The sequence below is a fragment of the Erithacus rubecula genome, assembly GCF_903797595.1.
Source record: "Erithacus rubecula genome assembly, chromosome: 3".
NCBI classification, from domain to species: Eukaryota; Metazoa; Chordata; class Aves; order Passeriformes; family Muscicapidae; genus Erithacus; species Erithacus rubecula.
The window spans coordinates 107933569-107946661 of NC_136689.1; the positions used below are offsets into that span (position 1 = coordinate 107933569).

General features: G+C 39.3%; 1 protein-coding gene across 1 annotated transcript; it reads left to right on the forward strand.

Moving 5' to 3' along the window:
* The first annotated feature begins 7886 nt into the window (after nucleotides 1-7886).
* On the forward strand, nucleotides 7887-11638 carry PPDPFL (pancreatic progenitor cell differentiation and proliferation factor like). The gene is made up of 5 exons (XM_079300008.1): nucleotides 7887-8014; nucleotides 8388-8484; nucleotides 9441-9530; nucleotides 9616-9715; nucleotides 10173-11638. The coding sequence occupies exons 2-5, from the start codon at nucleotides 8430-8432 to the stop codon at nucleotides 10183-10185; spliced, it is 258 nt and encodes an 85-aa protein (XP_079156134.1). The 5' UTR covers nucleotides 7887-8014; nucleotides 8388-8429; the 3' UTR covers nucleotides 10186-11638.
* The last annotated feature ends 1455 nt before the right edge of the window (nucleotides 11639-13093 follow it).

The window sequence follows — 13093 nt, forward strand, 5'->3', positions numbered from 1 at the left end:
ACAGACACATGCACTGTATCATACCCTCTAGAGCATATTCAAGTATTAACCATCAACTAATGTTTTACTGTTTTATTGGAATAACTGTTTCACCTTCTTGCTCTGTTTCATTATAAAGCTTCATGTGTTCTACAACACCTTTTGTAGCTTTTGTCTATAAGAAGTTTTGGTCATCTCCTTTAATTTTTCAGTCTTCTATAACTTGCTTTTCTCAACAAAATTCTTCAAGGGAGCAGATTGGATTGTCACAGATGCATTATATGAAACAGGAGGAGGAATGGAAGGAAATAATTAGCAGTAATCATAACCTGGGATCACATACATAATTATTTAGTGTACCTTTCGATTACAGGTAATTCCAGTATTCTGCCAAAAGTCAACTTGCATACAGAGTGTGAAATACTTTCCAAATGTATAAAGGATCTGCTTGACTTGAATTCGCTCGAGAAAATTGCAGTTAACTGCACTGCAAGCAAAAGGGAGGAAAAAGAGGAATTTAAGCAGGATGAGGAAAATGGGCTATGCACTTTCTGTCTGATCAGACTTTTCATACCTGAGACTGACTCTTGTAAACTACAGTACAATTGTTATACTTCAGTAGGATGAAGATAAATGAAAAACTGCCTATCACTATTTTCACTGGTAAATCAGAAAGTAGATAAACTCAACTCTTGACAACAGATCTAGTGATAAGTTGCAGGCAGAACACTGACTAAATGAAAATGGGAAAACTTCATTAAACTGTATCAAACTTTGACTGCACTATCAACTAATCTTTAGACCCCTGTCTAAGTTTGGTTTTTCAATATTGGCATTTGCTAGGAAAACCTACTATGAACCTAGTCAATGAAATCATACTACAAATATACTTGTGTTCCTGAAATTGCAAGGCTGCATATAGGCTTCAGTTCTCATTTGTCAGAAAAAAAAGATGGAATGAACTTCTGCAAGTATGGGGACTATTTAAACTATAAGAAAAGTGAAAGTCAATGAATTAGGTGTTTTGTGTCTAGTAGCTGTACTCAGAGTCGAGTCCAGACACTCTGAGCAGAGGCACCTGGAGCATCACCAGTGTGGTCAGGCTCCCATTTACCTAAAGGAGATGCCCCACCAGCAGCACACCAGTGGTAATTCCTCTGATTCTTCATCAATTTTGATATGATTCAGCCTCACAGGAAGTAGACAAACACCTGTCAGTGCAGATTGTGTCATAAGAGGAAGAACATTGGAGCAACACATCTCAACTGAGTTGGTCTTACTTAGAGTTAATTAGTGTCTCTTTAATGCACTAATTACAGAGCTTAACTCTGTGGTGAGAATGGTTTTTTTATGTCTTCTTGCTACTGTCTTGGCAAAATACATCCCACAGATTAAGAATCTATGGATTAAAGGACTCCTTGCCATCTTTTATTTCATCTCTTCTTCTGTGTTTCTTGGACTGTACTAATTCTGCTTCAAACCTGTAGTTCTAGTGGTTCAGTAGCAGTGAATATGACCTCAGATTCCCAAGTCTAGTGGCATGTAAACAGCATATCCTGACACAGACCAGCCACTTGCACCTACCTTATACTTTGATGGGAGGAAGAAGCTCCTTACTTAGATTTCCGCAGCTCCAGGAATTGCTGCCAACTATGCCTCCACTGCCAGTGAGATGAGTTCATAGTTGGAGCAAATTCTGCTGGGATGGTGGGCACTTATACCTTTCCTTTTTCTGTGCTCTAGCCCTTTCTGTGCTGAAAGACTTGGCACTTTTGTGTGGAGGCAGCTTTGCAGAAGCCTCAGAGAAAGACTTCCCACCAGCAGCATCTGTGAGATTGAAACAGCCACTGCATTAGATTCATTAAGATCTGAAGAAATGCAATAACTGACCCCAATTAGCCATCTACACCCAAATGTTAAACGTGGTAGGTTTTCAAATGAATGCCTGGTAGAGTCATTTGTTTGGCAGCTTCTTGGCTCTGCACCTTACACTAGGCACTGGTGACGTCATGTTAAATTAACTAACCCCTAAATTAGTGCCAGAGAACCTTGACAGGAGACAGAACACAATTGTCCATTCTATTAAGATATGAGAAATGTCCTGGAATGGCTTAGGCTTAGGGCTTTCCCTGGCTTTTTCCCAAAAAACTGCCAAGCAGCTTGGATTTTAACATAAGCAAGAGAGAATTCTTCGCCATTTTGGTTGTAAACATCTTATTTTGCAGTATGAAACAGTGTGGCTGTTGGCCATTTTCTATCAGTTGTCTTCAGGGCCAAAGAATGTTACTAAGCATATTTAAACTATTGTTTAATCTGAAATTAAATGTGTGGAAGTCTAGAAAAGCTGGCTGAGCCCCTGGTCAGTCCTAATGGTGTTTGCATTTCTGAGGTCAAATGGTTAAATTTTGAGAGAAGAAGGAAACAAGCATAATGAACTGAGGATCTGACCTGATGTCCTTGTATGATGTCCTAGACAGCCAGCCTTCCTCCTCTGCAGGCTGAAGGGATTTGTGAGTGACTTGAGGCTTTTATATTTCTTCAGGTGTTGCTGTAAAAACTTCACCATGTAGAGGTAAGTCCACCACACCTTCAGGACATATAATTTGCTCTAACACAGTGTAGAAGTACGCTTTGGCTTCTTAATTTTGGAACAGTTCTGCTCTGTGTTGTCCCAGGCCAGCTCTGTTGCTAGGTTCATGGGAAATTTTCCAGCTGCAAAACTATGAATATGTTCTTCTTATTCACAAGTTCCCTGATTCCTTTTGCACTTCATGCTGCTCCATTCTGAGCATCTGGCCTGGTTGACAGAACAGCTAGTCAAGAAATGAGGATGCCAGCATGTCTCAGTGCTGGGGAATAGTGTCTATGCTACTGTGAGGCATGATGGGCTACAATGTCAGGTTGTGTTAAAACTGGTGAGCCTGAGTCCACTTTACCTGCAAGGACAGAGAGAGAGTAGTACAGAAGTGAAGGAGAGAAGAGTCTGTGTGTGTACATCAAAATGCACAGTACTCTTTACAGCAATTTGAAAAAATGGATGCTATTTTCAATAAAATGTTTGTTTTAACCAAAATAGACAAGAATATTAAACTGTGTAATTTGGCCCTGCATCTCTGTAATGATGTGAAATTGAGTAACAAGCCAACTTTTCTTGTCTCTATAGATCAATAAATTTCCAGGGACATATTAAAAAGGTATATAAACATGCCTATGTTTCAATTTTGCTTTATTCAGTTGCATTCCAAACAATTACAAATTCTATTTTGTGGAAATACAATTTATCATCCCTATATTTGGTGATTCTGGGAGCATTAGTCTTCTTCAGAATACTTGAGAAACAAAAGTGACAAAAAAGTTCAAGTATTCATTCATATGCCTTCTGAGAAAGATGCAAAGGATATAGCTTGCTGGAAGAAGCTTGTGCAGCTTATTGAATATGGATCCAAAGAAAAATGGGTTCCAGTTAAGTGCTAAGATAAAACTAAAATGACAAATGTTAAAATGTCTTTGTTTTCATGTGAGTGTAGTGCTGCACTGGGCATGAATTCGACTGAATGAAGAGAAATTTGTAACTTTCAGCTTTTGAAAAATGGCATTTAACAGTAAATGCACAAAGATGTGCTAAAGATTTAGAAATTCACAGTCTTTTCCAGTGTTTTTGCCATGCAGCTTTTATGTAAAAGTGTGTGTTTTCCTGCTTTTGCTGACATTTCTGGCAGTGTGCATACTGAGAGATGTGCTCCGTGCACTCTAGAGATCGATAGTTACCCTTTGCTTTCAGTGTTATTCAATATCTTTTTCTCTTCATTGAATGTGTTGTTTCTTTTTGCTTTTTCCCGAGTTTATGTTCACATTTGTAGTAAAGATTAAAAATAAAAACAATGAAGGAAAGTGCTGGACATCCCAGAAAGCAATCTCTTCATTACTGGGAGTGGTCATAACTACAGAGCTGATGATTTGCAGTGGTGCCACACACTGCAGTGGTGAAGAAAAATATTTCTTGTCCCTTCTGTTTTCAGGCTCTCCCCAGCAGCACTACAGCCCTAGGTATCTTTTGCAGGCTACATACAATATTAATTTACATTTCCCTGCCAACTCTCACTATGCCATTTAATTCTTCATCAATACCTCAACTCCACTTAGTTTTGAGAGATGAGCCCTGCATTTCTGCTGAGTTGTTTGGCTTGGAGAAATATATGAAGGGTAAAATGAATGAAAAAAATAAGTGATGGCACTGGTCCTTGGAAGCAGCTAACAAACTTAACTGGTTTTGATAAGTAATGTTTGCATGGCAAAGTTTTTTTACTTCACATAGTGGAACTTTGAAATTTCTTTAATGCAAGCCTGTTTTATAGACTCCTTTTAAAATTTGACAGAACAGGTATGCAAACCAATTTGTTGAGGTAAATAGTGAATAATTGGCGTTACTAACAGATCGATGAAGGAAACGTTACTGAAAGTTCCCTAAAAATGTTAATATATTCATTAAAAGTACTACTCAGGGAAGTTTGGTCTTTTTATGGAGAGCCATAGGGTCAAACACACTTCCCTTAGAAATAGAGTGATTTATGGTTCTTTAAAAAATTGGAATGAAATGTTATTTGCAGATGAATAATAAGACTAATTTTGAGATTAGCTCAGTTGGTTAGAGCATGGTGCTGATAATGCCAAGTTGTGGGCTTGATCCCTGTATGTACCATTCACTTAAGAGCTGGACTCGATGATCCTTCTCAGTGCCTTTAAGCTGAGACAATTTTCTGATTCTCTGATTTATGAAAAGGTGCAAAATCTGCTTTTCCTGTGGCTTTTGGGAAAGAATACTCAGCCCTCATGTGCCAAAACTGTACCTTTCTGCATATGCATTTGGAAATGTGTTTTCACTCAATTTGGCCACATCTCTCTAAACATTGTCAGAGTATCCATAGAATTATGAAAAGGACACAGCCCTGGAGCAACACTGTAGAATTTGTAATGCCACGCTACTCTTACAGAAGGTTAAGTGGCAAGGAAAATTTAAAATATTGTCATAAAAGTGTGTGGAAGAAAATGCCCAAACCCAGTCCCCAGAAACACTGGCACCAGGCTCAGAGATGTTCCAAGAAGTGAAAGAGTAGTTAAGTTTATTAGATAAACTTTGTTTAGTGAATAATTAACAGATCAGCTTCAAAGTGTAACTCAATATAGACTGTTTATTTGTTTTTCTTTTTGTGACAGTGTTTTGCTTTTAATGTCCAATGAAAGGTTATATCAGGTAAACCTGGAAAGAAAAGGTGGGAGATTTATCCATTTAATCAGTCATATTGATTTATTTTTTAATTTCAAGTTTCTTCCTGATAAGTATCATGTTTCACAGGATCACAAATAATTCAGTAGTGTGTCTGTTTAATAGTTATGTGTACACAAATGTTATTTTAGCACTTTGTTAAGGTCACAGTATTAGTCTGGAAATGTACCTTTTGTAAAAGTATTTTTACAAAACTGGGGATTATGTACTATTTATTTCATAGGGTCCCTGCCTCTTTTTGCATAAAGTATGGATATGAGCTAAGTTTGTTATATTCAAGAGACTATAGCATGTATTTAGTACCATAGCATGTATTTAGTAGGACTACTTACATATTCATGACAGAATTTTTAGTAGTGATGCACCAAGGCTTTCAGGGAGAAAAGAATGGGTCAGTGGTTAAGGCAATTGAATCTGTCTTAAAAGTTGAATTGTAACCTTACCCCTGAGTTTGTAATTGATGTTGTGGGAGTTACTTAATCATAGGTGGCCACTAACCAAGTTTTTCAATGCCTAATTGAAAATCTGTTTTACCAACACACTGAATACCTAAATCTGGATCTGAGGTGAATGATAGCTGTAAGAGGGTAAATGAAGTATGGCATGAATTAGTTATGAAAAAAAAAACAAAACAACAGAGTCCTAAACTACTCTCCTATGAGACATGTAAGATTTTTGGATAATTTTATCTTAGCTTCTTTGGATCTCAGAATTCCCTCTTATCAGCTCAAGATAATAGCATGCCTTGGTTTTGTAGCAGTACTTTAAAATAATTCTGCCAGTATTTTAGAAACAGTCTGCCAGACTGACCGTGCAAGAAAAAACACTGGGAAAACCTGCAGTTTCATATTCAGACTATTCTACATTCTTGCTAGAAGAAAATACAATAGATAGGTCATAATTACAGATTGAGTGAGAGAAATAGTGGAAAGATTTCTCATTAAATAAGACCTTTCTAGTTCAGTGCATAAAACAGGGTTCCAAAACAAAAGTGGTATATGACATGTATGCTAAATGGTAAAGCCAAATAATGCACATGCAGCAGTGAAGCAACTGTAAATTTTACAGACCTGGTGTTCCCCAGCTCCTGAGCATTTTGGAATGGCTCTGAAATGGATAGATGTTTGTGAGGTTTGCAAGAGAAATACTTATGTCTGTTTCCTTGCCAAATACAAAGCCTATACCATGGGCATGTTAGAGCATAAACAACTTTTCTGATAATGTCCTTGACAAACCAATGAGTATATGAAAATGAGATTTTTAAAGTTTAAAGACAAAAGCAGATACAATAAACGGTAATGTTATTAGGTCTGTCTAGGACAGTGCTACCACTACAAATGCCCACCTTCGTAGCCCAAGAAGACCATTCCCTATGGCTGTTTGGGAAGAAGCTTCCTCTCTTTCAGGAAGAGGTCTGACAGTTCAACAGGCTGCTCAGTGTGAGGGCATTTATGGTGACAAAAATGCGGTATTGCAGAAGTTTATTGCCCTTAAATAGAGTAAGACTGAAGATAGAAATTGATTACTAAGGCAGTTAAATAAAGCCAATTAGTAGCTAATAGTATTAACAAGCTAATACATGTAAGTATCCATAAATCAGAAGCTGCAATAGTGAATACTACTACTCTTAGAGTGCTTTTTCACATAACAGGATAAATGTATAGGGTAACTGATGCCAGTGCTCGGTATGAACTCATCTGCAAAGAATTTCCTGTGTCAATCTTGCGGATCTCTCAGTCATGAACCTTCAATCTTTGTTCAGGAGAGACCATCACATTGTCAAGTCTCTGACAGCACATCAGTAAAAAGCCCTATGGAAACAGGCTTACCTGTTAGAAATGCTGTGTGGGTGTTGTTTTAGAGGTGGTTTCCCTGCAGTGTGGTTTGCACCCTTATAAATATGCTAGGAGCTATTATGAGCTATGTCCTTATCATTTGAGATAGAATGCACTATGCAAGCAGAGGTGACAGTAACTGGGTATCTCACACACTACACTTCTGTGTTCTTACCCACAGCTCCTGCTAGGGGAAAAAAAAAAAAAAAAGAAAATAAAAAAAAGAAAAAAAAGGAACAAAAAGTTTTGCTGTGGAGCAGGAGCAGACCAAATAAACAAAGCTGTTTGTTCCTTTTTCTGTTGGCAATTCTGAAAGGTGAGGACATACCCTGTTGGACTGGTTTTGCAATGCAATGTGGTTACAACTATGAAAAAGATCTGTGCGTTTATCTTGGGAAGGTAAAAGTAGTTTTGTGATCTATATTGGACTTTGTTCTAGTTTTACCAAGACTACATGATCACAGGTTTTGCTCATTACCATGAGAGTGGAGATCATTCCTTTGGCTTCACTAAAGAAATTGGTGTATACGCATAGCCCCGTTTGCGTTTCTGAACAAAAACTTTTGCCCAAACTTCACCCCGCTTTTCCCAGGGAAAAAAAATCATTAGGGCAGCAGCTGTAGTCCCGCCTGGGCACTCCAGCGATGCGCTTGGGATGACAGGCAGGAGCGAGGACCGAGGGGCCGCTGCGGGGCCGCGAATCGCCGCGGGCTGTCCCGGGCCGACCCGGGCGGGTGCTGCCCAGGGCTCCTTCCCCTGCCGTCACCTCATTCCGCTCCCATCCCGCCTGTGCCACCGCCCCCGGGCGGGGAGAGCCGCCTGCCGCGTCCCATAAAGGGCGGCGGGGCCCGGCGGTGCTCGCTGCGGAGCGGGGTCCCATTCCTGCCTCTGGAAGGGCTCTCCTTGGGACACGCAGGTGAGAGGGGGACAGAGCAGCGGCACAGCGCATCCGCTGCCCCGGCGCAGCCCATCCCCTGCCCCGGCACAAGGCATCCTCTGCTCCCGCACAGGGCATCCTCTGCCCCGGCACAGCCCATCCCCTGCCCCGGCTCAAGGCATCCTCTGCCCCGCACAGCCCATCCTCTGCCCCGCACAGCCCATCCTCTGCCCCGGCACAGCCCATCCTCTGCCCCGCACAGCCCATCCTCTGCCCCGGCACAGCCCATCCTCTGCCCTGGCACAAGGCATCCTCTGCCCCGGCACAGCCCATCCCCTGCCCCGCACAGCCCATCCTCTGCCCGGGCACAGCGTGTCCTTTCCCCCAGCACAGCAAATCCTTTCCCCCGCAGGCTCCTCCCGGAGAAAGCCGGATTCCCCGTCGAGTCGCTGCCATGGCCTCCGTCCCCTCGGCCGGCTGCCTCCTGGCCAAGAACCAGTACTATAGGAGTGAGTGTTCGGCGGGGCCGGGGGCTGCATGTTGTCCCCAAACACACCCCCCGCCCTTCTCTCCCCTCTTCCTTTCTCTCTGCTTTGGGAGTGCCTCTGGGGAGGGAGGCTGAGCCGCCCCGAGCCTCTCCCGAGAAAGTGGCCGGATAGTTGACACTCAGAAAAAGTGTCAGAAAGTGTTTCGTGTGATGTCTGGATGAACTGGAGGCAGAGTTGTCTTTGCCTAATAGCTTTTAATTTCTTGGAGTGTTTTCTATATCACAGAACTTTAGTTTAAATGACCATCTGCTTCTGGCTATTAATCTATCTTTTTAAAAATAATACTCTATTTAGAATTATTTATTAGGGTTACCATATATATATATATATACATGTATGTATTTAATGTAAAACATTACCTTAGATAAAGTATTAGCCTAGCAAGTTATGGTTTCTACCTGTACTTCCTATTTACTTTGCCAATTTAGACCCAAAGCAAAATCAATTCACATTTTTGTTTCTAAATATGTGAAATGATCACTGCTTTGATAGTACATATGGTGTATTAGGATTCCTAGGTCCAGGATGGACACAAATGTGAATGTAGTATTTAGTTGTGTCACAAGGAAAGTATAGCAGTTGGGTTGTTGTGGACTTAAATATTCAAGGATTTACTTGCTTGGCTTGATAGCAATGTGGCTGTGATCTAAAGTTTTCTCAGTGATTTCAGTGAAAGTTATGCATGCAGATCTCAGTATGCCTTTAATGGAATGTAAGTAGAGTGAAACTGATACAAAAGTTCCTATGAAAACAACTGTAGTAGAACAGTGTATGTAATATAGAAGTTACACTCCGTAGCTCAGTGAAATTGTTTCCTCTGAGCTAGCAGCATGTCAGAAAAACTCCTGACCTGTAAATAATGCACTCTCTCAAAGCATCTTTTGTTCATTGAGTGTGTCTCTGTCTTCCACAAACAGCAAGACTGAATTCGGAATCCAGTGTTTCTTCCAGCTCCTCCAGCTGTTTGGATGCTGTGAACATCACAGACCAGGACAAAGCATCACATGGTATTGTTTCCTTCTTTGAAACACTTTTCAAGTTTACCTGTTATTCATCCAGTGTCTAATGTTGTGGGCTTTTCTCCTTTGGCAGGGTTACCAGAGTTAATTGATAAATATTGGTGGATAAAAAGCTTCTTCCACAGTGAACCCTCTCAACCAACTGTTGGCAGGAAAACACTCTCAGCAAGCAGGTGAGTCCTGTTTTTAAAACGGTGGGGATAACTTGCTCTGCTTTCCTTTTGGTAAAAATGTTGGTAAACAAGTCAAAATCAGCTAAAACCATCTGGTGGGGTGCAATGCTGTTTTGATGATATGAATAAAATATACATCAAGTGTAGGGCTACTGAACCTTTCCATGTTTTCATTTTAACAAAATAACTCATGTAATACTTCACATTATGAAGGAGGTAGTGCCTATTACTGTTTCACACTTACGGTGATGTTTATTTTATTGTCTACCTATAGATTCTGCAAGTTCTATTTATACAGTTTGGCCATTTTACTCTATGTTACGAAGTTGATATGAATGCATTCAAAAATACTTAGGTAGATAGATATCTTTGAGATGAATGCAATGAAAATTCTATTTATAGTTTTAAAAAATTATATTATTTATTTATTTATTTTTAAATTTATTTATTTCTGCAGTACCAACAGTTGAAAAGACCGTGTGATGGCTATTCTGACTGAGATGCTACATACAGACTTGTTTTTCCAAGAGGCTTGGGGTCTTCCTAATGTCTGGGTTCAGCTGCAAGAAGAAAACAAAACCTTTAGGAGAGTGGAAAAGCGTATTTTGAAAATATTTCTCAGTAGCTAAAATGATATTGCTTAATGGACATATCCATGGCCTACCGTGTTCTTTCCAGATTTCCCATAATTCATGATGTCTTTCTAATGAAAGTTTCCAGGAGTAAACATCCTGATGACTTACTTGAATAATTAGAGAAAAGTGACAGTAAAAATAAGACATCATAGGTTTAGGAGGAAGATGTGTATTGAATGACTTTGCAACAGGTAATTAAATTCAGTTGCCTTTGAGATACCAGCTCTACAGGCAGTCACACTGATGTAAACAAGATTCATATCTATAATCCAGAGTAGAACTGCTGTGTGGCACATGTCTTTGATCCAGTATTTGTGTACCAGTCACAGGGTTTGAGTTTACAAAAATGCTTGTCAATAGCTTTGCTTTTAGAAGGCCCAGTTATATGAACAAGCACTAATCATTTTGGTGTCTTTGATTAAGCAGGGTGCATAGATCCCAACTTAAAATGCCCAGGTACCACTCATTCCTCTCTATGTATGCTGGTATTTGAGGACAGAATAGAGAAGATGCACAAGAAACCAGCAATCCTCATGGAAACTGTCCTTTCCAAGGAGAAGAGCAACCTTAATCAGAGTTGACACCTCTGGTTCATTTTAGATTTCTTCTGCTTGCTTTGTTGTGGCTTAAAGATCTACTTGTTCCTAAGTGACTAATTCTATCAATATTCTGCTGTCTGTCAGATTAGTTATGAGGGCTAGATCTGGAAAAGGATTCCACTCAAAGTAATCACATTGTTATTGTTATCCAAGTGGACTTTTGTAATGCTCCTGAAGGGTACTATAACAATGCAATGCTGAATTAGCTAGATGAAGCTAATTAGTACAACGATTGTTTATTCTACTGAGCATGGCTGAAATGCATCAAGGGTTATGGAAAATAACAAATATTTGGCTGGATGATAACATCTGTGACAAGTATCTATGCAACTTTTTGATGTACTGTCATTAAACATGCTGGATGTTTGCCCATCACTGAATGAACTAACAGTAGGAAACATTAATGTAGCCAACATCTTTTGATTATAGGTTAGTGGCTGTCATGGTTATGCATAACTGCAAGGTGTGTCAAGAGCTTCAGGGAGTTTACAGTCTGGAGGCAATAAATGTGTGGCAGATGACAACAAAAAAAACCCCACAATTCTAAAAACATGATTTTAAGAGCCTTTAAATTGATTTGTGCCTTACTTTACTCCTATTGTATAGTTTCACCTTTGTCTGTTCTCTAATTGTATGGAATGACATTTTTTTATACTAGGAATTTTTTATTAATAAAGATTTAATCAATATTTTGTCTGACTTATTTTTTGCCTCCAGGAAGAGATTGGTGTTCCATTTTGCCTATGGTGGAGTTGCTGTGTGGGTTTGGGTTTTCTTTTTTGAATTTATCTTTCCTTTTTAAAACAAAATATTTGAAAAAATTAAAAACCCCCTCAGAAGTCTGTGTTCTATGTGCATCACATTCTTCCTTTAGTCACTTCAAGGTCTAATGTGGCTTAAAAAAGGTGTGCAAGCTGGGAAAAAGCCCCTAACACCTTTTTCTATAAGATCATGTTGTAAAGGAAGAGAGAAAGACAACACCATAGCTGCAAGGTGACTGTGACTCTCTTTGAAGATGCTTGAAATCACAGAAGAAAGAGATGCTGTATCCTTATTATTGTTATACATGTGAAACACCAGATTCAGGAAACACTGTGGCAAAGAAGTGACACGTTTCCATATTACTCATTCAGCTTAAGCTGCTTCTGTCCTTATAGAGCCAAAAGTTGGGGTGCAGAATGGACTTAAAGAGTTGATAAGCTTTTATAACCCACAAACCCCCTCCAAACCCAAACACAGTTATTTTTCAGGGAGTGGTGAGGAAGGCTGCATATTGTTTGCTTTCATCTGTTTAGGTCCTATGAAAAACTTGTTTTTGTAATGGCATCCATGTGACAAAAATCTCTGCTCTAGAGTGGTGTCCTTGTGGCATTCACATCCTCTTCTACTGTGATCAGCTCAGCATTTGAGCAGCACTCCTGCCAAATCATAGTTATTTGTGCCAGTTCTTCAAAGTAAGCAATGAACCAGCTCCATTAATTAATATCTAATGTTGCTACAACAGACTCCTGAGAGGATATGGGTAAATGGGACATGAAAGTGCTTGCAAACAAAGGGCTGCAGTTTTTTACACCTCAGTAATAGGGAAATGTTAGTTTTCTTGATTTAAATGCCAATTCAATGCACCTTTGAGAGTGGAGGAAAGCCAAAATTTAATTGATTTAAAGAGAAGCTGAGATAAATAGGAAGGGGAAGCTATATCGTGTAGTTTAAATGCCCCTTAGAATAAGGAAAGCAGGAAAATAATATGATTTCATCTGCCAGTCTGGGCAAGACAGGTATAAATGTTTGATCAAAGATTAATTATAGTAGAAAAGAAACACTTTTTTGCTTTTTGCTGTTATAAAGTCTATAAGTGGAGGTCTATTTTAAGTTATTATGTATATTGTTATCCATCTGGAAAATGTAAGTATTAGACACAAGAATTGTGCCAGCATGTAAAATTCTAAGTTGGATCCGACTATCATAATCAAATTAGAAATGGAGAGCTGGCCTTGAGAAATCCTTTTTTTTTTAATTCCCTTTACCTCAAACACATATATAGCAATGATACTTAATAACACACTTCCATTTCTTTCCTAAGAGGAAATTTAAGTTATAGTGTCATGGCCCTAGTAGTATCCTATTTAAAATTCAAAATAGAA

Bases quoted from the DNA above. Each gene is read 5' to 3' on its own strand.
- PPDPFL (XM_079300008.1), top strand. From the start codon at position 8,430: ATGGCCTCCGTCCCCTCGGCCGGCTGCCTCCTGGCCAAGAACCAGTAC. The intron at 8,485-9,440 runs GTGAGTGTTCGG...TTCCACAAACAG, and splicing joins CAAGAACCAGTACTATAGGA to CAAGACTGAATTCGGAATCC. The intron at 9,531-9,615 runs GTATTGTTTCCT...CTCCTTTGGCAG, and splicing joins CCAGGACAAAGCATCACATG to GGTTACCAGAGTTAATTGAT.